Genomic DNA, 22451 nt, shown 5'->3' with positions numbered 1-22451 from the left:
GCTACCCCTGAGGCCTAAGCTGGAACGATGAACGCCTCATAAAAGTATGTCTTCCTTACCACATCCTTCAAACCACAACGCAGCATTTAACACTGCTGTTATGAGGCAGAGCAATAGGTGTGGCGGTGATGCCGCCAGAATCGAACAAAGGGTTCTACCACCTTCAAAATACTACTTACCTATTTATAAACTCCTGATAAGCCTAAGTTGAAATGAAACAAAGTGTTTCTTCCTGATTTAAAATAGATTTCAGTTGAAATAGAACACAGCAGATGGTAAAAGGCAGTGGCAGAAAGTACAATGGTACAAACTATAGATTTTTGGTAATCTAAGACCAAATTACATGCCATATAGATAAATGACATTAAGTTGATAACAGTCGTACCCAGCTAAATTTAATACAATAACGTTAGCGATTGTAGGCAAATAAAAAATAGGGCTTATTTCAGAACACAGTGCCTCCTCCTTTTTCAGTCTATTTTTTTCATTTATTTAGGTCAACATACAGTTACAAATCGAAATAAATAACATATATGTAAAGTTAATACAAAGTAGAAAGCTGTGAACCAGCACCGTTAACCACATTTGTTTTATAAAATCTGGATAAATTGTAGGTAGTCCGATCCTGTAGGTACAAAGAGATTAGTGTGGATCTAATAGCCTAATTCTTGATTATTCATAGTAATCGAAGTCCTATTCATGTATACAACGCTTTTTGTTTCCTATCTTACCGAGAGTATACAGTGTAAAATTCTTTTAAATGGAGCTTTTTATATTCTTATTGGATATTATTTTGTAAATGAATTTTGATTTCTATGTTATTTAAAAATATAGGAAATAGCGACATCTTTTTTACACACAACTAATCTTTTACAACTTTACCAAATGTTATGACAAAAAACTTCTTAATCTCTCTAACAGATGGCACTAGAAACGTCAAAACTGCGCCATCTATATCATAGACTTAAAACTACTTTATAAGCATGTATACATTAAGTACGAATGTAGGAAATAGTTCCAACTATTGCACAACAGATGGCGTTAAGGAATGTCGGTAAAACAGGACAAGTATTGGTTTGCGTTATTATCAGACCTTCAAATGACCTTTCGTCGTGTCCTCTCCTAAAGCGAAGCAATTTTGACAGTTGTGCTGTACCCTAGATCGGGAGTGCCTATTTCCTTCTCCACATCTTAAATTAAAAATGTAAGTATTAATATTAATGTTTTTATCGAATAACTAACATGTTTTGTGTAATGCTAAGCAATCGACGTAGATTTCAACGAATATTTGGTTAGTTTTAGTAATAGTGATGTAATATTATTTTAATTACTTATTAATTATGATAAAAATCGATTTTTATTTCTTGAATTGTAATTGTTATTAAAGATTAATAAAAATCTATTTTTTATTTGATTTTTTATGTAGTTTTGTAAGAATACAATTATATCGGTGCAACTAATGTTTGGTTACTTTAACTGAATAATGAATATAACAGGTTTAACTGCGCCTGTATATGAATAATAAGTTTCACTTTCACATGAACGTGATGTGTATCACGTATAACTTGTACAAATTAATGAATAAGGCGTAGTACCTATGAGAGTAATAACTCATATTAAGCGCCAATTTATTTAAGTCATTTTGGTGATCTTCCAATTTATTCCAATTGGGCATATGGGTTTTGTCAAACTAAAAGTAGAACTTACACGTTTAGAGCGACTTGTTTACAGTGACCTTTCAAGGTCACAGTCACCTATCTTAAATAAATATTTTCTATTTTACGTCTCCTCTCTTCACTATTTAAAGAACTTACTGGATAATAGGTAGATATCTTAAATATATGCATAGTTTATAGAAACCTTTAATATCAATTCATGAAAATTCAGTGATATTCTTCATTATTATTTTGACCTGCGATTCCCCTAAGGTCACGCGTATCTCAGTATCAAATAACAAGTTGATAAAAATATCTCACGTTATAAAAATAAGTAGTTTCAACGATTAAAAAATTTAAATGATTCCAACATTTATTCTTATGAAATTGAGCTAAGCGAAAATAATTTAATTCTAATGAACTTTTTTCAATATGGAATGGGTTAAAAAGTACGCATTAACCATAATATTTATTCTTGTGATACATTAGAGGTAAGTAAAAATTAAGGAATGTGCTAACTCTAGAATATTACATTTTTATTAACTATTCTTCACTACACATCACTATTTCACATGTCAATGTCAGATTTTTATGACATTTATAATATAATCAATTTCCAAATTTGAATTTCCAAAACATTTTGACTTTCGCATGTCGGATTTGAAAGACGTCTATTATTGTAGGTGAGTTTATTTTGATATTTTATATCACTATGTCGAGTATAAGATTAAATTGTTAATTTTTAAGTGAATTTTGTAAATAAAATGCCACCAAAGGGTAAAAAAGGGAAGAAAGGCCCTCCTGAGTCAGGATGGATGCCAGGTTTTGGGACGAAAGGTAGAGTACCATTCTGATATTTTTTTTATTTGAAACTCCCTTCGTCTCCCTTGCTTCTTCGATTCAAAGATGCTTGAAAACGAGCATTAGAATAAAATAAATAATAAAACCTTAAATAATAAAAAAAAACAAGATAGTCTTTTTTAGAATCAAAAACAGCAAATGCAAAAAACATTGAAATAAAAGTTAAACATGATCATATGATATACAATTGTGAAAAACCATGCTCTATCGTAGACAGATAGTCTTTTTATTAGATTGTAATGACAGAAGTTCAGGTAAATCAATCTTTCATTTACATTGAAGTATATAGTAAAGTAGCTTTTACCTGTGGCTTAGCTTGCGGGCAAAGGTTTTATCTATACCTCGGTATCAGTACTTTTTTCGGTATAAAAGGTACCCTATGTCTTTTCTGAACCCCTGACAATGTTAGTTCAAAATTTCATTACAATCGGTTATTTAGTTAAGGCGAGAAAGTATAGCAAAGAAATAAACTAACATTTATAATATTACTTATGAGTAGGATGTATAGCCGCGTAAAACTGCTAGTCCACTCTGAACATAAAAATGAATCACATCGCCATAGCAAATTGTATGGCTACACATGCTTGCAACACCTTCAGAGCAGACTAGCAGTTTGGTGCGGACTATACCATTTTGATCGACTGTCCATTACTATTAGCAATTAGTAATAAGTTGTACATTAACATATACATATGAGTATGTCAACTTACGAGATGGTAACAATGTGAAGCAGATTAAAGTTTTCATATGAAAATCTTACCAATGTCTGCTCTATAGCTCTATATATTTAATCTCTGATAAAATATAACCTGCTTGTGGTTTTGCATCTACCTTGATTTATAAGTACTTTATCCTCATTACTCATTATGTAAAAAGGTAAAGATTTTTCTTGGTTAGTAAATGAAGCCACATGAATTATTCTGCTGCCTATGTACTGTACCAGCTTCTATATAGTACAAGAGTTTTAGTTTTTAAACAGAAATTCATTTGTCATTATCATCAACCCATTACTGTCCTACTGCTGATTAGGCCATACTCCACCATACTGGCCAAGCGCAAATTAGTAGGCTTTGGAAACTTCTTTTAAGATTTCTCAGTTAATCAGATTTCCTTCACCGTTTAAGCAAGTGATAATAATATAATTACTTTGAAAAATCGGAGGTCTGCCTGGGATTTGAACTTCGGGCCCCTCTAACAAGAGGCAGACTTTCTTAAAATGCTTTTATCATTTTAACATAATTATTTTTACTAAATTCATCATTACGTTGCCAAGTTAACAACTGAAAAACAATTTTATCTTTTAGTTATTGAGTTTCGAAGTCATAATCATTTGTAAAATTTAAAAATATTCCTCATGATAACCCTGAGTTGTAGATAAACGGAGGTGTGTCAAGACATTCAAAATTAATTAATGATAACAATATTCAAACTGACACACCCACTATGTAAAAGTTGTTTGTGTTGAACAAGTTTTGATAACTTGTTTTAGGACTGTTAAGTATAATTTTAATGCTATGTATTGTAGGATTGATGCTCTGTCAAGTTGGAAAAAGATCATTCTCACTGACACTATATTAAGATATTCTAACTTAAACTAAACTAACCTAATGGTGAAGTATAACATGATTTCACCAATACTGTAGTACAAAATAGTAGATCTTAAATATGTTTCTCATCCTAATTGAAGAAATTGACTAAGAGGCTAACAGAAATATAGACCTTTTACAATACAACAAATAAGCAAATATGGAAACAAGCCATATCTATACATATACGTAATTATACTTATATGTTTCATATATAAAATATATAATATGGGGATAAGTTTAAGTATAAACTTTGAATCCCAAACCAGTAAATAGAGATTGAAAAATATTACAAAAAAATGTTGTTTCAATTTTATTTTTTTAAGTATCAGCTCTTCCCGTAAGTAATTCCAATTTTATACTGAATTAATATATTTAAGTATTACATATGTTTTGATTTGTTTTATTCAATACCTATTTTAATATTATTTAAGTACCTACCTTCAGTTTCATCTTTATTTTAAAATATGAAGCAATTAATTTTAAAAAGTAAAATACATTTAAATTTATTATCATAGCTGTCACTACTGCTACGGTTAGTTATAAGTGTAGACATTTTGTCAGGCATCCTACCTAACCAGTTCAGTACTGAGTGGTAACCTGACCAGTAAACACTTCTTAAAATTTAAAAACATTTTGGAGGTAAGTTCCTGGTTCTATAAATATTTTATTTCTAGACTGGTGTATTTGACATTTATCGTTTTAATTTATTTTATGAAACAGTTGTTCATTTTTTTAGTTTTTGACTTTTTGGTTTTGATAATTATTTTGTACAGTTCCAACCCTTTATTAATTTATAGACAGTATTACAATTGCCGCATTAATTATAATTTTTAGGTTTATAATTATTTATGTTATAATGTTATTTTATCGATTCAATTTCAAAGTCAAGAACCTTAGAGAAATGGAAATTCTTAAACTATACTTATTTGTGATGTCATAAGCTATACCAATGTCATTTAATGAGCAAGCTAATTAAGAAGATAATTAAATAATTACCTCTACTTATATAAACATTTAAATTTTCATTTGTTTGCTTAGCCCTCCAAATGAAGACATTAATTAAACGTTTACAAATAGATGTGCAATTAATATTCCATTATTGTTATATAACTTATGATTTGGCAAACATACATAAATGTTCAGTTTATATTTAATGTGGCAAAGAAATATGTTATTTGAATAAACTCTATGCATCTCATCTACCCCTCGATTACACATAGACATACATATTTTTATTATTACTGGAATTTGGTATGATATAGGGATTTTATTTGATGAATAATGAAACTGTTTCTTACATATATATAAGATTATAAATATTTGATTTTAATTTATGTTTCCTTTAGCACATAGGTACACCGTAGACTCCGCGCCAATATTCTAGTCCGTCTATAATCTAATATGACTGCCTTAAAGATTTATTTGTATTTTCATATCATCTCCTTTTTTATGGTAAGCGTTCGTACGTTTGAGAACTCTAATTGCACCTTTTTTTTAAGGGACTCCAAGGAGTTTTCAGGGGCCCTATGTAATAGCCCTCTGGGAATAAATATCTTCTCTACCTTTTTGCCTTTGCTTATATCTAATTGTGTTTTATTTTGTTGCAGCAACCATGTCTACCTACTTCCAGTACCCCACCCCCGAGCTGCAGGAGGAGCTGAAGAAGATCGCCCAGGCGATCGTCGCTCCCGGCAAGGGTATCCTCGCTGCCGATGAGTCCACTGGTAAGGGTCTTTGGACAACTTTGTTGCAGAGGTATTTATATCTTACTGCTGAGCACCGGCTGCCTTTACTACTGGGACAGGTTATTCCGCCTTCATCTTAAGGACACAAGGGGCCTGTGCTAAGAGGCCCCCGACATAAGAGGGGCCCCGAAAAACCAATTACACGACACGTTAAGATTTACGTTCAATATTTTTAAATCAGTCATTGACTGGAGGCATTGTTTTAAATAACTGCAGGGACGCCCTAAATTTTGTGGGACAGATCCATGGGCTTATAATAGGGGGAGGGGGTTTGGACATTCAGACCCCTTCTAACATTCGATAGAAAGAAAAAATCTTTAAACACGACCACTTGGTATTTTTATTAAACAGCTTCTCAAGAATAAACAAAATTAATAGCGATGTCCAATAATATCGATATTATTGTGAACTTCGCCTTCAAATAAATATAATCTTATCTAATACATTATTAAACTTAAGTTCGGCAGATTATTTTGATCAAATAAAAACACAAGAAGTCTATCTAAACATCTTATCTTGACAAGGGATTTGGCTTAATAATTTTATTGTTTCATCATGATCTCGTGGAATTTTTACCTTAGCAAATGTTTGGAAAAATAAAAAAAAATTTAGAGATTAAACATTAATCTGGAGGCACGGCAGTGCCTCCACCAAGTAAGTATTTTTTTATCAGAAATATGTCACGGTCATGTTCCGTTTTTAGTAAATTAAAGACAAAGTTTAATGAACAAGAAATTTCTATTGATTTTATTCTTATATTTTTCTCGATTTTCTATAATCAACTTCTCAGCTTCATTTAATTATATTTTTATATACATCTGTATTATTCCAGCGATCTGAATATCCTACTGTTATCATTTACTCGATCACTTAAAGTACATATATTATGATATATGTACTTTAACTGATCTGAACTGATAGACATTATGATGTCCTATGTGAAATAGGATACGTTTTACATAATCCGTATTATTACAGCGACAATGGGCAAGCGTCTCCAAGACATCGGTGTGGAGAACACTGAAGAGAACCGTCGCAGGTACCGCCAACTGCTCTTCACCTCTGATGCCGTAAGTATCTACTGCTTGTCCATGACCTCCTAGCACTAATGACGTGATCTTTATTAAAAAAAAATTCTTTCAGCTATTATTTCGATCTGTGTTAAAAGAGTAAACTGAAATAATATTATAGAAAATAAGGGAAGCATGAGAAGAAGTCATGTATCAACGTAAATGCAAATTAATATAAAAATACATATTACTATGACAAATGTCATGTCAATTACCATTGATCTACACTTGTCCATTCTTAAACTTTTACTCTAAGATTAGACTCGGAATAGCTTACTTACTCCCTACTACGTGTTTATTATTACTGAATTTGGCTAAATTTTCATAATGACTAGTTTTAAAGTTCGCTTACTCTAATCCACATTTATTAATAAGGCCAATTGAGTTTATTGTCTCCTATTGTTACATGACGTGAAATATTAATGACGTCATATGCTCAAGTGGTTCATGCTTCCATTGATATATGGAATTTAAATTGTTTGGACAATTGCCATTTATATTTGAAGTCTTGATGATCTTGATGATATTAGCCGTTGGGCACGACAACACTTCTTATGAAGTTCAATTTTGATTTTAGTATGAGGTATTTCACAGCTAGTACATATCTCGAATGAACAATGCTGCACATTATATAAAATAGCTTAAAATATGTATACACTATATACTTTTTAAACAAAAATCTCAGAAAATCCTTTCGTTTGATTCTTATCCATTAGGAGGGGTGCATAAAATATAATTGGTCGACCTTCCCTATATTAGATTTGTATTAGCGTCACTAAACTTATTCTGCATTGTCATTCAAACTAAAGGCTTTAAGCAAAATTGTAGCTCTATTGGTTAGCAATAGTTAATTTCAAATTCGGTTCCAATATTTTAGTCTTACATTTTTTATCCACGAAATGAAAATAAATAAAAAAAAACATTTTGACAAAAAGTTGAGTTGGCTGATTTGCGAATTAAGGTATCGATATGCATACTGTAGGTATAGGATCCTGAATATAGGTCAAGTGGACTTTTATGGGTCGACAGACCTTTTTTCTAGGGAGGACGGGAAGGCAGTATCTATTTTTTAAATGACGTATGACATCATAATGTAATTTCTTCCCACCCAGGCGGTCGGTGAGAACATCTCCGGCGTGATCCTGTTCCACGAGACCCTGTACCAGAAGACCGATGACGGCGCACCCCTGGTCTCCCTGCTGGAGAAGCGCGGCATCATCCCCGGCATCAAGGTCGACAAGGGTGTCGTACCCCTCTTCGGGTCTGAGGACGAGTGCACTACTCAGGGTGAGTTATTGAGAAACTTTTAGTAGAATAGTTGAACTATTAGATACCTCGGTGGTTGAACCCGGAGGCATCACGGCCACATCTTTGCCTATTAATAGCAGTGTTAAGCGATGTTGTGTTCTGATTTGAAGGGTGTTGTAAGGAAAACATACTTATCAGGGGTGTTCTAACACCTCAGGGGTAGGTAGGGGGCGTCTAGGGCGACACCAAGCAGCACCCTAATTCTATCCAAGTAAATTACATATGTCCGCAGGCGATAGGGAATATGCGTTGCCGCTTACCATTGAATGGATTGCGAGAATAAAAAGTACTATAAAATAAAAATAATAATGATCGTTATTTTTTTCGCTTTGTTGGTAGTTTTAATAACCTAGGCAAACTAAGACGCCCCTATCACACAAAAGATACCTATCAGTCAGCTATAGCATCTCTATAGTTTTTTTTTAAATCACACTTCTCGCTCTATTCAAGCAGTTCTACATTTCGACTCTGTTATTTTCATATCTTTGAGACGTTTTAATATGTATGGAAATTGAACGTGTTTATTCAAACGAAACCGATAGTGAATATTAAGTAACACAGTATACACTGACCTTTATATCTGACATTGACATTTGCCACCAAGTTTTACATAACAAATATGAATAGGTATCTATAAATCTATTTGTAGATCTTATTTTTTTATTATATAATATCTTGTATAGATAATTACTTGCTTGATGAAATTATTATCAAGTGACTACTTTCTTACTTATTGAGCATGAGTCTCTTAAAAATACATATTTAAAAATATTCGTTGTCATCCAAATCATATCAAGTCAAGTTATCGTAGACATAAAAAGGCCAAATCCGAAAGTATTATAAAGCGAGAAACCGATTTTTATTAAAACTACAATTATTTTAAAAACAATTAATTTCCTTAACAAACATGTTTATTGTGAAAATAACACACATTATACAGGATAATTGCGCTATCGGATAGTGTCACTTAAAAGGTTTCAATTTTAGGAAATAATAATGAATGACAAACTAAAAAAAATGTTAATTTTAAAGAAATATTTATCCATGCATTTTTATACACTCACATACTGAGTCTTAATTAACCATTCTTTCAAATTATGTCGATATTTATTAATCCCTTTTTCTAGGTCTCGACGACCTCGCGCAGCGTTGCGCTCAGTACAAGAAGGACGGTTGCCACTTCGCCAAGTGGCGTTGCGTGCTCAAGATCGGTCGCAACACTCCTTCCTACCAGGCGATCCAGGAGAATGCTACCGTGCTCGCCCGCTACGCTTCCATCTGCCAGAGCCAGCGCATCGTGCCCATTGTAGAGCCCGAGGTGCTGCCTGATGGTGAGTTACCACTACTATAGTGTTACATAGTTATTTGCCACGCCCTCGTACCAGGCGATCCAGGAGAACGCTACCGTGCTCGCCCGCTACGCTACCATCTGCCAGAACTAGCGCATTGTGCCCATTGTCGAGCCCAAGGTGCTGCCCGATGGTGAGTTACCACTAGTATGGTGTTGTGTTGTTGTTTGTAACGCCCTCGTACCAGGTGATCCAGGAGAACGCCACCGTGCTCGCCCGCTACGCTTCCATCTGCCAGAGCCAGCGCATCGTGCCCATTGTCGAGCCCGAGGTGCTGCCTGATGGTGAGTTACCACTCATTATGATGTTAAGTGTACTAGTGTAGTTCTCGAGTACCAGGTGACCATAAGACAGTAATAGGTTCAGGTAAAAAAAAACACGATTTACAGTTTACAATATTCGTATGTAACGGTTACGAAGTACCAGGCAGTTATAAATTGGAAGATTGGATATGTTGAGTTTTGAAATAAAGTAAAGATTCTTAGTAAAATGATGTTGCAAAACGTTCTGTATTTACAAGGCAAACATGACAAACAAAACTTAATATCAGGTAAAAAAGTTCCACGCTTACAGATCGTGAGTTACCACATAAAGAATCAATGATGTACATGTATGGTAAGAATATCAATCTGTAATTCTAAGAGGTGTGTGAAAAATCAGAGTTGGTCGTAAGAAAACATCTTCAATGCAGGGCAGCAAGATTTTTGTACTAGGGCCCCATAAAAAACGTTGAATACCGTTTCACAATGATGATACCCTAACAAAAGTAATTTTTACGTTATACTCTTTGCATTATGATGTCCTAATACTTTATCATCTATTCCAGGTGAGCACGACCTCGACCGCGCCCAGAAGGTCACCGAGGTTGTCTTAGCCGCTGTCTACAAGGCGTTGAGTGACCATCACGTCTTCTTGGAGGGCACCCTTCTGAAGCCCAACATGGTAATATTTCCTTAATATTTTACAGGAATATTGCTGCAACTCTTTTTATGTACCACTGCTGGAAATATTTCTGTCCTCGTAAAAAGAGGCTTTGCAGATTGGTAGGAGTCTCGTGGGTTCCTGACCAACGCGCTTTGGTCGATTTTAAAACGCCCATAAGGCTTCAGGCTATATTAAAAAATTGATATTCAGTAATATCAACTGGAAACAATAGCTTTACGTGCCGTTTGAAGTGTGAAAACTTGCAAAACTTAACCGCGCCCGTCATTACTTAACTTTGTAGATTTAAGATTTACTTTCAGAGTATAATTATTTCAAGTTAGCTACTATATCACATGCGTCCGCATCTTTCAATTGAATTCAACCAAAAGTGTTGAACACATTTGGTATAAGATAGACAATTCTTGGTTTACAATAGTCATAATATTTTCGTGAATTTTTTATGCCAGTGTGTTTATGTATTTTGCCGTTTAAATTTAGAATAAATATTTAATCGCACCATTAGCGCCTCCAATTGTTTATAATCTAAGTATCTCCCATTCACTTTTAATTATTTTTATTATGGTACAAGGAATCTATCACTTTTTACGTTACCTATTTAGATATTTGGCAAGTCACCAATAACACTGTCGTAGTATCACGAGTTCTGTGTGACGTAATACATACCTAGTATAATTAGCTTTCCCTTACGCGATATTTATGCGTTTTAAGTACGAGTTTTATGTATAAATTAATTTGAAGCTAATATTTATTTATCAGGCTTACAAATTAAGGAAAATGTCCTTCTTGCAGTAAGTCTGATGAGACATGAGAGCCATGTTCTTTGTTTTGACAATTATGTTGTTTATATGAAAGTCAAATATTAATTTTAAACAAAACATATTTTCAATTTATTTGACTTATGAAATTTTAGATTTTCTTATATTCGGAATAAATGTAAAGTCAAAAACTGTGGTTGTTATCTTAAGTCTGAATACTTGACAAATTAACAATGTTGATACCTCACATGTTCATATACCATAGAGTAATATTGGAATGAATAGTGAACGAGGTGTCACATTCGACCCACGACGTATGGTCTAATGCCGAAATGCCCAACACATATATAACACATTTTCTTATATACATACTTAATAATATCCCCCATGTTCTTTCCCACTCTTTCCGCTCTTCCTCTGTCAAACAAAAACATAATAGAGTGGCTTTTTTGTTTATTTCTGACCTTTAAACTCTTTTTTTTTTTAATATAGAAGTAGCAGACGAGCATGCAGTCCACCAGATGGTAAGTGGCTACACTGCCGCCCATGGACATTTGTAATCAACCCCAGATAGGATTAGATATTCCTACCTGACGTCGGCCACACATGCGCCGCTACCCCTGAGGACTAAGCTGGAACGCCTCGAAAAAGTCTGTCTCCCTTACCACACCCTACAAACCGGAACACAGCAGCGCCTAACACTACTGTTATTAGGCAGAAATAGGTTTGGCGGTGGTGCTGCCGGAGTCGAACCACAAAGGGTTCTACCACCTTCAAATTTTTAAGACATCACGATTTTTTTCCACCAGGTGACCGCCGGCCAGTCCTGCACGAAGACCTACACGCCGATGGACATCGGCCGCGCCACCGTCACCGCTCTGCTCAGGACTGTGCCTGCCGCCGTTCCTGGTATGAATGTTAATTTATTGATAATCTATAAACCTTTTTTGCCGGTGATTTTAAGTATTGAGTAAGTATCGTAGATGTTTATTCCTGTAGTTCCGAGACCAGAATAGGGCTAACTCCGTGTCGCTTCCACGGCACCGGGTACCTTTTAAAGGTTTTAAGAAGAAGAATATTTCTTTGGCCAATATAGTATTCTTATGTTTGTTATAAATTCCCATTTAAGTAGGAGTCAAAGGCATTTCCAATTCTATAACCGCAACCAAATAGACATGCAACCAGCCACGGATTAATCAAAGTTGAATTTTAGAAAAATCTTTTAAAAATATAGCCAAATGGGGTAAAAATGTAAATGGGGGTTATTTTTAATTTTATAACTGGCATGTATCCTTATTTTATGTGAAACATGCATATATAAAATTTATATTATTTATATAACCACCACACCATACTGTATAATACTGCATAATATTATTACGAGTAAATTTATAGCAAAACATTCACCGTTCATTCACTGTAACATAATATAACATTTAATTTAATGTTATTCCTAACGCTTCCAGGAATCACATTCCTCTCCGGCGGCCAGTCTGAGGAGGAGGCCTCGGTGAACCTGAACGCGATCAACACCGTCGACCTGAAGAGGCCGTGGGCCCTCACGTTCAGCTACGGGCGTGCCCTCCAGGCCTCCGTGCTCCGCGCCTGGGCCGGCAAGCCAGAGAACGTGCTGGCCGGACAACAGGAGCTGCTCAAGCGTGCTAAGGTAGGAGATAGAGGAAGAATGAGAGGTTGACAGTTTAAAAGAGTCGAAAGAGAAAGAGGTTAAAAGTCTTAGATGTTGTAGATGGGGAAAATGGGAGTTAGAGCAGGAGTTCTTAAAGTGTATCAGGTTATAAGAATAGATAATTGATTGGAGATAGGGGTCGCTTAAGCATGCTAAGGTAATTGGAGAAAGGGGAAGATTGAAAAGTTGAATGTCTAGAATGTTCTGGATGGGAAAGAATAGGAGTTTGACTAGCAGGAGTCGTTAAGGCATAAAATAGTTGGCTAAACAAACACCGTCGACCTGAAGCGGCCGTGGGCCCTCACGTTCAGCTACGGGCGTGCCCTCCAGGCCTCCGTGCTCCGCGCCTGGGCTGGCAAGCCTGAGAACGTCCTGGCTGGACAACAGGAGCTGCTCAAGCGTGCTAAGGTAGGAGATAGAGGAAGAATGAGAGGTTGAAAGTTCAAAAGAGTTGAAAGAGAAAGAGGTTTAAAGTCTAGAATTTTCTAGATGGGGAACAATGGGAATTTGAGCAGGAGATACTTGAGCTTGCTTAGGTAATAATAGAAAAAGAAGGAGTGAGAGACATTCAAATGTCTAGAATGTTCTAGATGGGATAGAATAGGAGTGTGACTAGCAGAAGTAAAAACGTATTAAGTTATAAGAATAGAGAATTGATTGAAGGTAGGAGCTGTTTAAGCATGCTAAGGTAATAAAAGAAAGAGGAAGAGTGAGAACTTGAAAATACAGAACGTTCTGGATGGAAAAGAATATTAGTTTGACTAGCAGGAGTTCTTAAAGTGCATCAGGTAATAACAATAAAGAATTGGCTGGAGACAGAAGTTCTAGAATAATCTAGGTGATACTTGAATGAGTAATAGAAATGTAGTCAAGAACAAAAATAGAGAGGATTTGAATGTTTTAGAATATGCTTATATGGTTGTGCGTTGGAGACTTCTATAATAATTATAATCTTCTAAATAACAGAACTATCCACCCTTACTCGAAATTTCAAATATCTATAAAATTCCAGATTTATTTACAAATGTATTCCATTTACTAGCGCGGTCAGCTGTTAAATGGATAATCCTTAGTGGCGTACTTTCATGACCATTTCCATTATGAAAAGTACAGTATGTCTAACAATTATATGCCCGCATGTTAACATATATTAATTGAATTATGTGTGCTTATTGTGTTGTCTGTAGTTGTAATATGCACGTAGATGCTATGTTTTGTGTATGTGTTGTATGTTAAATTTGTATTAGTAGTAATTGATTAGAATTTCATACATAACATATGGTAACTATGATGTAGAATTTGGGAGTATTGCTTCACATTTTTGCCGGTAGGTGCTAAGCAGACTCTCTCTTTTCTACGCTAGTCACCTTTATTGCACCCTTTTATTAATTTTGTAACAAAAATTTAGTTTGCACTTAGCACAACTAGTTTGCTTAGCTAATGAAAAAATATTAACATAAATTTTGTTCTATCTACCGTCATTTTAACATTTTTAATTCACATTTGTTGAAAGAAAACAATGAATTGTCTGCACTGAAGATTAAAGTACAAAATATTTTAAAACAGGTTTTTTGAATCTTCATTATAAAATATTTTTTCAATCTACCGTCATGTATATTTTTTTCAAAATTTCTAAATCTATTTTTCCAAAACCAGGCCAACGGTCTCGCTGTCAGAGGACAATATGTCGCCGGATCGATTCCATCGCTCGCTGCATCTAAATCCAACTTCGTTAAATCGCATGCCTACTAAATCTAATATATAATATTATGCACCGTTTCTGAAATATGAGTACTTGAGTTTATGATCATTCTGAGATAATGGGAAATGTTAAAGTTGAAATTGATAAAGGAGCTTGTAACGAATGAGTCGGATCGACTACTAAAGTAGCAAAAAATGTCAGAAGAACGTATTGGTCGACGGCAAATTATTTATTATACATGTTAGACTGCATAATATTGCTTGGCAATACTACCAAAGGCAATGGCAATTGTCAGGTTTGCTTTTTCACGGTATATGTCATATATTCTTAACTATATTTCAATAAATGCATTATAAACGCAATTTTGAATATAATATAAAAATAATGATACATAGCATTCTCAAATTGTTTTAAAAATGATAACTATTTTTATTTTTCCATATTTTAAATGTAGAAACCAATTTAAAGGTGGATCTATTCTCTTAAGCTCAGAATTACAACTGAAAAGGCGCGTTCTTACATTTTTTTTACAATATAGTACTTTTAATTTGCACTTATTATAGCGCTAATCCGACTTCCATTAATTGGTTGTCAAATGGTAAAAAGAAAACCTTTTCCCAGCCTCGCATGATCTTAAACTCTAGCACAAACTCAATGTTATCTTTACGCTGAGGGGTATGTTAAGCGAACAAAGTTCAGACTGAAAGTTCATACAATATACATTTTAATAAAAAGCATACAACATCTTTGAAAACTCGAAATGCTTACGTCACAATAAAATAACTATTGTCTATTCTAATATGGAATTAAGACACTGTAATAATGACTTCAAATGTATTTACAAGCAATTATATAAAAATATGAAATGAGAATTAATCTTTTTTGATACTTTTTTGTTACATTTTATTTGTAAAATATATAATTGTCTGTAAATACATTTAACATGTTAATGTCTTTTGTTCGATTATGTAATTTTGTTTTTTCATGCATGATTATTTGTGTAGATTTAGAAAAGTCTTGTTGAAATTATTAATTCGAAATTATAAATTTTTAAAGTCATATCTCCGGTACGGGGACTTTTGTTTCTGATTTTGAAATTTACATTTTTATTAAGTTTACATCTATTTTACAGTTGTTAATTGAGTATGACATACATAAAATACATAAAAATACATACTACATACTATGGCGTATGACTTTAAGAAAATCTTTTGAATTTGTAGCCTTTGCATGGTCATGTCATTCCTGTAGAATAACATCCGTTATTAATATGCAATCTATCCATTCTCCCTACCGAAGATTTATATTTGACAATTTCTAGTAGACAAAATGTGAAAGTCAATCTTTGACAGTCAACACTGGACAGATTGAATATGAATAACGGGTGTAATTGTTTTGCATAAGTAATCCTTGTGTAGTTGTGTCGTCTTTGCTCTGTGAATCAAACTTTACATTTTGTTGTTTATTTTTAATTTTTGAAAATAATGAATTTGGAAATTTGTAATTTTTATTGTTGTTATGTCTATTTGGCGCACAGAGTATAAAATGGATACTTAAATCTAAGCTTTTTGCGAGTATTTTTTAATGCTTCAAGTATTGGAAATGATTTAAGTATTCTAAAATATCACAAATTAGATTTGCATGATAATTTATGTGTGTGTAACTAATATGCATTGCCATTTAATCAATTGTGCTAACATTTTTATCTGTATTTTAATAAAAAATATATTTTTTTGTGTTTATTATTTTGTGTTTGCCATTTAGTGAGTAATTTAGTTTGTAGTGTAGCACCCTCATTTAGTTGTAGGTACTAAAATATAACAAGTTGTTTATAACAACCCACTGAAAATTAAATGAAAACTACTAATCGATTAATCATTTTCCTGCAATTATCAATGAATCTATCAAAGCTTCATGACTTAATTAATTCAAGTTTTGTATAACATTAAACTTAAAAAATAATCGGGTAACATTAATGAAAAATAATTATAGATACGATCATTCCTAAAATCCATATTGTTTTTAAAGTATTCCCGTGAACTTCATTTTATTATAAAAATATGAAAAATATACTTTTAATAGTATACTTTAATTGATAAAAATCGTATTATTAAAATACATTATGGAACGCAGGTATAGTGGTCACTGCAGAAATAACTAAACTCAACAACAAGAACTGAACAACTAAACATCCGCTATTTTTAAAATAAATTTATTTCATGTTTTACCTACAACTTTCTACGTACTAGAAATATTCCATTATTCTATTTTTACTATTAGTACTATGTAGATAGTTTTTAGATTATTAGGATATTTTGGTGTAGGATAATGTTAACAGTGCCATCTGTCGTAACAATAATAAATCGAATGTTGGGATATATTTGACAACCGAAATAGTACCTTAATATTCTATAAGATGGCGTTAGTTGACAAAAAACAACTGATATAATTCATTGATTAAAAACTTTTCCTTTGCAAAATTTACCAGTCTTTTATAAAGAGGTTTATTTAAAATAGTTCCTTAATATTTATGAGTTATGACACTGGAATATCGTTTAATATTTTGATAAAAAATGTTTGTCTATTATGTTATCAGTTATCATGCACATGGGATTTTAATTGCCGGTATCATTCTATTAGGCATTGGCAATAAAAGTGCAGTACTAATACAGTGTCAATCAAAAATGCTGGTTTACAATGTGTATCTAAATTAATGATGTAACAATATGTTAATATATCGCTGCTTTGCAAGAATATTGGCACAACCCAAAAAAGGTAATTTTCCAGAAGAGCCAGTTTAAAATTAAACAATGTCTTGTTTCGAGATCTTTTTAATAAATGAAGTTAATAAGGGAAAATACAGGTATGAATAGCTATAGGCATGCCACCAAAGTACAGGTAGACCTTAAAATGGGAAATATTTTAGGATTAAATTGTACCTTTAACAAAAAAAATAATTTTAGGTTGTGCTGTTATTCTTGCAAAGCAGCGATATGGCAATATTTAGCACTCTTGGAAATATATAAATATTTGTCAAAATAATATTTTTATTTGGAGTCAATTTATTGGTAAGTGATCACTACCGTCCACAGACATCTGTAGCCAGTTCATATAAAACGGGGCTCCTACCTGGTGCTGATCGCAGATTCATTGCCACCAGGGCCGGATTTAGAGATCTAGAGGCCTTGGGGCAACAAAGGTGTAGAGGCCCCCTGGCCCCAAATTATTTTCCGAATAAAATGAACAATTTTTTCAGTTGAGTTTTTCGATAAATATTTTATTGTGAAACGCAGGTAGATTCTTCTAGTATTCATGTTTGTACAAAGTACTGTAGATAAAGGTAAAACAGCGAAAAAAATATCAAGGGAAAAGATTTTTTTTTTTATTTACTAGTGTTTACTAGTCGGAATTAAGAAAAAAATCGGACGTCTCTATTGTGGGGGCCCCTCTTTTGTGGAGGCCCCGGGGCGGCCGCCCCGGTTGCTCTCCCTTAAGTCCGGCCCTGATTGCCACTCCTGAAGACTAAGATGGTCGCCTCACATTTGCACCCTTGCAACTGCAAGAAATAAGTAGTAAACATTCCACCACCTATCATTTTTTTATTTTAGTGTAGTATATTAAGTACTTATCATACCTACGTAAATGGATTTAAAAATTTACATTGTTATTCCTTTTCTCTTTCCAGGCTAACGGCCAGGCTTCGCAAGGCAAATACGTCGCCGGATCTGTTACAGGTGTGGGCGCTGAGGCCGGTCTTTTCGTTGCTAACCATGCTTATTAAATAAAGGAAATGTCACAACGCTAAAAAGCTTACACGCTTTTAGCGCAAAATTGGTGAAAAACAAAAAAAAATACACGTTAAAATTGCTAAATTATCCGCTTCAAAATGGCCGCCATTGTGAATTGGCGCCAATATTCGATGTTAGTGAAAGTGCCAGTTGGATTTTAATCGTAGAGCCTGTATTATCTGTGCAAATTAATTGCCACAGATTAACAGAGCTATTGAAATGATGTAGGCGCGATATACAAAAAGGCGCGAATTTTCGACACTAGTGGTTCGATTGTGACAGTTGGTTTAGAATTCGTAGGATGCTTTTTAATCTGTGGACGTTGAACCTAGATAACATATTATTATGTTATCTGTGACTCGGTTTATTTTTACGCAAAAACACGCGAGATTAGACTTTGTAGACAAATTTGCTTGAAAACATAAATGAAACAAGTTTTATCGAAATTTATAAAGAAAATATAATGATATAAAGTTATTTGTCGTGTGTTTAAAAGATTATCTACGAAATGTAGGGAAATCTAACATATTTATTACGCATTGTTGGTCTATGTCATCTAGATGTAGATGTAGGCATTCTATGTATTGAGATTGTAGAATATATTTCCTAGTAGCTTATAATTATGTACTGGCAGTGTTATAAGTAACCGTTATATAATTATATATGTAAGAAATACATAACTATCCTTTTTGTAACCAAATTATTCCCATAAAATATTTATTTTGCATCGAATCACGAAATATACAGATATTTACACGGATATTTTATATAATACTTGATAGGTAATGATTTTTACATAATACTTTTAGGATTTTAATTGTATTTTGATATTTTAAGAATAAATTATGATAATATCAGTAATGATATAGTTTGTTTCATTCACCTGTAACCTTATTACAATGTTGTTTTATTTTAGTTATAGTTACATCAATAGTTAGTTAATTAGTTCGTATTATAGTAATAAATATGACTATATTCAGTCATAAGTCATAAAGTAATATAAGTATTTTAAATAATATAAAACAAATAATTAAACGCATCACCGCTGTAATGTTAATCTATCGTCATTTTGTTTTTAGTATTCTGTTTAGAAAACTTTTTCTTTTAATACCGATGCACATAAAATAAATGTACCGCCGTCTTGGGGCGTCCGCCATTTTGAACTTAAAATGGCGTCATCAAGCTAATTATACATTTTCATGCCAAATATGTGTACAAAATTTTATTTCAATCTGCTGGGGGTTAACAGTTTTAAAATTTAGTTGCAAGATAGAAACCCTCACATAATACATACGACCTAAAGAAGCAAATGCAATAAAAAACTGTTGAAAAAATGCAAAATCCACATGAAGAAAGGATGTGGAATGAAAGGGCTCTCAACATGACACTTAATCACACTATAAACGCATCGAGAGATAGATTCAATTAATTGTTATTACCAATTCATGAAGATTAATTGGTTATTGCGTGATGTTAACTGCATAACATCGTAATTGGTTTAGGTATTAAGTTATATACCTAATACAAAGTAGTGTTGACAGTAATTACAATAAAAATGGAATTGATTCTTCCTTTTTGAAAATGCGACTATTTGAAAGATTGAAAAAGAAGTGAATAACACTCAATAATAATTTTAACTGATGTTTATAAGGACAGATTGACGAATGGTATAAGTATAGATCTGATACGCAGAAGGTTTCCGGTTTGATTACCGGCCAGGCAGACACTTTTATTCTGGGTGTGGATGCGGGTGAGCTTACCTACGTCAGTAGGTACATACTTCCTAATTTGGGACAAGGAATGGGGAAAGTGAAATTTGTATTTTGATTTTTAATAGTAATGTAGTTTGATTTTGGAGCCACTACCGCCACACCTATTCTGCGTTATAACAGCAGTGTTAACTAATGCTGGTTTTTGGTTTCAATCATTTGATTAAGAAGAAACTTAAACAATGGATTCTTGTGTAGTCTTGAGGAGTAGTGTCTACCAGAATAAGGTTACGATATCTCCTGCCTGTCTGGCTTTCGGGGTTACAGGCGGCAAGAGTGGGAACTCGAACCGCCTGGCTACCGACCCCAAAAATGCCACATAACCCCGTGTCGCTCCCACGACACCGAGTACCTTTTGAAGGTTTCCCCCTCGAAACGAAAAAAAAAGTATAGTATCTAATTTACTGCCGACCTCAGAACTTCAATCCTGTGAGGCTAATTACAGATATCCATGAGCAACAACGAATATTTACTAAATTAAATGGACTGATCGGTTACTACTTATAAAACAAAATTTAAACAAGGGTTCGTCAACAAAATGAATTAAAAAAATACGATTGGGTATCATGGACGAGTGCGTTGTAGTTTGTAGGACAAAAAGGTTGCTGTGCCCCAAAAAAGGGTCAATTTTCCAAACGAAGCTGTCATTTGCGGCCGACGGGGATATTCCAATGTGTCGTGTCAACATTGTGCCCGATGAACCGATGTAATTGAACTGCGCTAGTGACGTTTAGACGCGACGACGGGGACGACACGACTACGACGCGAAAATTTCATAGCTTAAAGCAATATTTAGATGATCGTATCAATATATTTAAATTGTAATTTAATTGAAAGAACTTTCGTCTACTAATCGTCACCGCTACAGCTATATTCGATTTAAAATTTGTCTTAACAATACAGCGTCTCATATTTTCAATCTGGAAAACAGTTAAATGTTCAAGTAAAAAAATTAGAGGTGTTTCAAATTTGTCATAAACAGATAGAACAATGCGTCTGTTATCAACCTCAGCATGATCTCTAGTCATTATGATAATGGGCACTTAGCATGCATGTTGATTGCTTGGTAGTTGTTCTACTACAATTACATAAAATAAAAACAGAAATTATAATACTGTTTCCCTTGAAGAACTCACAATGCCCACATTGGTCATGCATTTTAATAGCGAAGTATCTCAATTCCCTAAATAAATCGTGTCGTACCCGCGTCGTGTAATCTAAACACCACTCATCTAAGTTCTTTTCCGTGATGGCTCTACAAAACAAAGGCACTGAACGCTTGCCCCGTCGGATTGTGTGCGAAATTGGATATTTTATGTGTTGCACGCGACAGGAGATGAAGTTTTTATGTCCATGAATGATAAAACATGATGAGGTGTAAGCCTGGCTTAGGAAGTCCTGGATCTCTAGACTTATGAGCTCTAAAGTGTAATATAGTCGTTTTAAAAGTATTTTAACTTGGAATGGGGTGCATTCACGGTACGTAGTTTTTTCATAAGAACGAAATTGACTCAAACATGTTTTTTTATTTACAAGTAAATGTGCAAGAGATATACCTAATTGTAACTTGTAGGTACCTGGTAATTTTTATTCAACCCTAAATATGATTTGCATTTTTTCTAAGGTTAAAAAGACGCTTTCTATACCGACAGCCTCACACTAGGATTGCCCGTGTCGTGGATGTCATGAACACACACAAAGACGAATACACAACCCAGACCCGGCTCAGATATCTAAATTTATCATTTATGGGATCGAATTCTTTGCGCGTCAGACGGTATGGTGATGGTGATCAGATTGAACTTAGATTGATAACCCGAAAGTCTCAGTCGGAATATCTCGTGATTTGTGTTTTACAATCTTGCCTGCTTGACTCTCTGTTTTTGGGGATCAAATTTATTCGACTTCTACTCCGACTTGGTATAGGAATATAAATTTCAGATCATTTTAGGTCCTTCTGTAAACAAAGCTGCTCGCTACAAGTGACATAGGCAAATTTATTATTTAACTTTACCAAAAATATTTTTAACTATCTGTGACCCGCGTTTCCGCCAGCGTTGAAAGTATAAATACCCTGAACTTATAATTTTTTGTACGGAACCCTAATTATTTTTCTAAAATAAAAGCCTAAGTTACTCCTAATGTTACTACTACATCAGCTAACTGCCAATAAAGGTCCCGTCGAAATAGTTTCGGAGATTAGCCAAAACAAACAGACAGACAGACGC

The 22451-nt window shown here is 33.8% G+C and overlaps 1 protein-coding gene across 7 annotated transcripts in view; it reads left to right on the top strand.

Annotated features, from left to right (window-relative positions):
• Ald1 (fructose-bisphosphate aldolase) overlaps window positions 1-22451 on the top strand; it is a 162553-nt gene that overhangs the window by 134103 nt on the left and 5999 nt on the right. The window contains exons 1-9 of one of the 7 annotated variants that reach the window (XM_073078143.1): window positions 1072-1204; window positions 5713-5829; window positions 6829-6920; window positions 8033-8207; window positions 9356-9559; window positions 10404-10519; window positions 12087-12186; window positions 12744-12943; window positions 18352-19318. In XM_073078143.1, the coding sequence (XP_072934244.1) occupies window positions 5718-5829; window positions 6829-6920; window positions 8033-8207; window positions 9356-9559; window positions 10404-10519; window positions 12087-12186; window positions 12744-12943; window positions 18352-18447 (1095 nt within the window). In that variant the 5' untranslated portion in view covers window positions 1072-1204; window positions 5713-5717 and the 3' untranslated portion in view covers window positions 18448-19318. The other 6 variants (XM_073078146.1, XM_073078142.1, XM_073078140.1 and 3 more) reach the window with 6 other exon arrangements.

This window comes from Epargyreus clarus, unplaced genomic scaffold (assembly GCF_041222505.1).
Source record: "Epargyreus clarus isolate Ecla_fem2 unplaced genomic scaffold, WU_Ecla_fem_2.2 ptg000012l, whole genome shotgun sequence".
Taxonomy (NCBI): Eukaryota; Metazoa; Arthropoda; class Insecta; order Lepidoptera; family Hesperiidae; genus Epargyreus; species Epargyreus clarus.
Note: the sequence above shows the minus strand (reverse complement) of the source record. Positions and strands in the feature narration are given on the sequence as shown.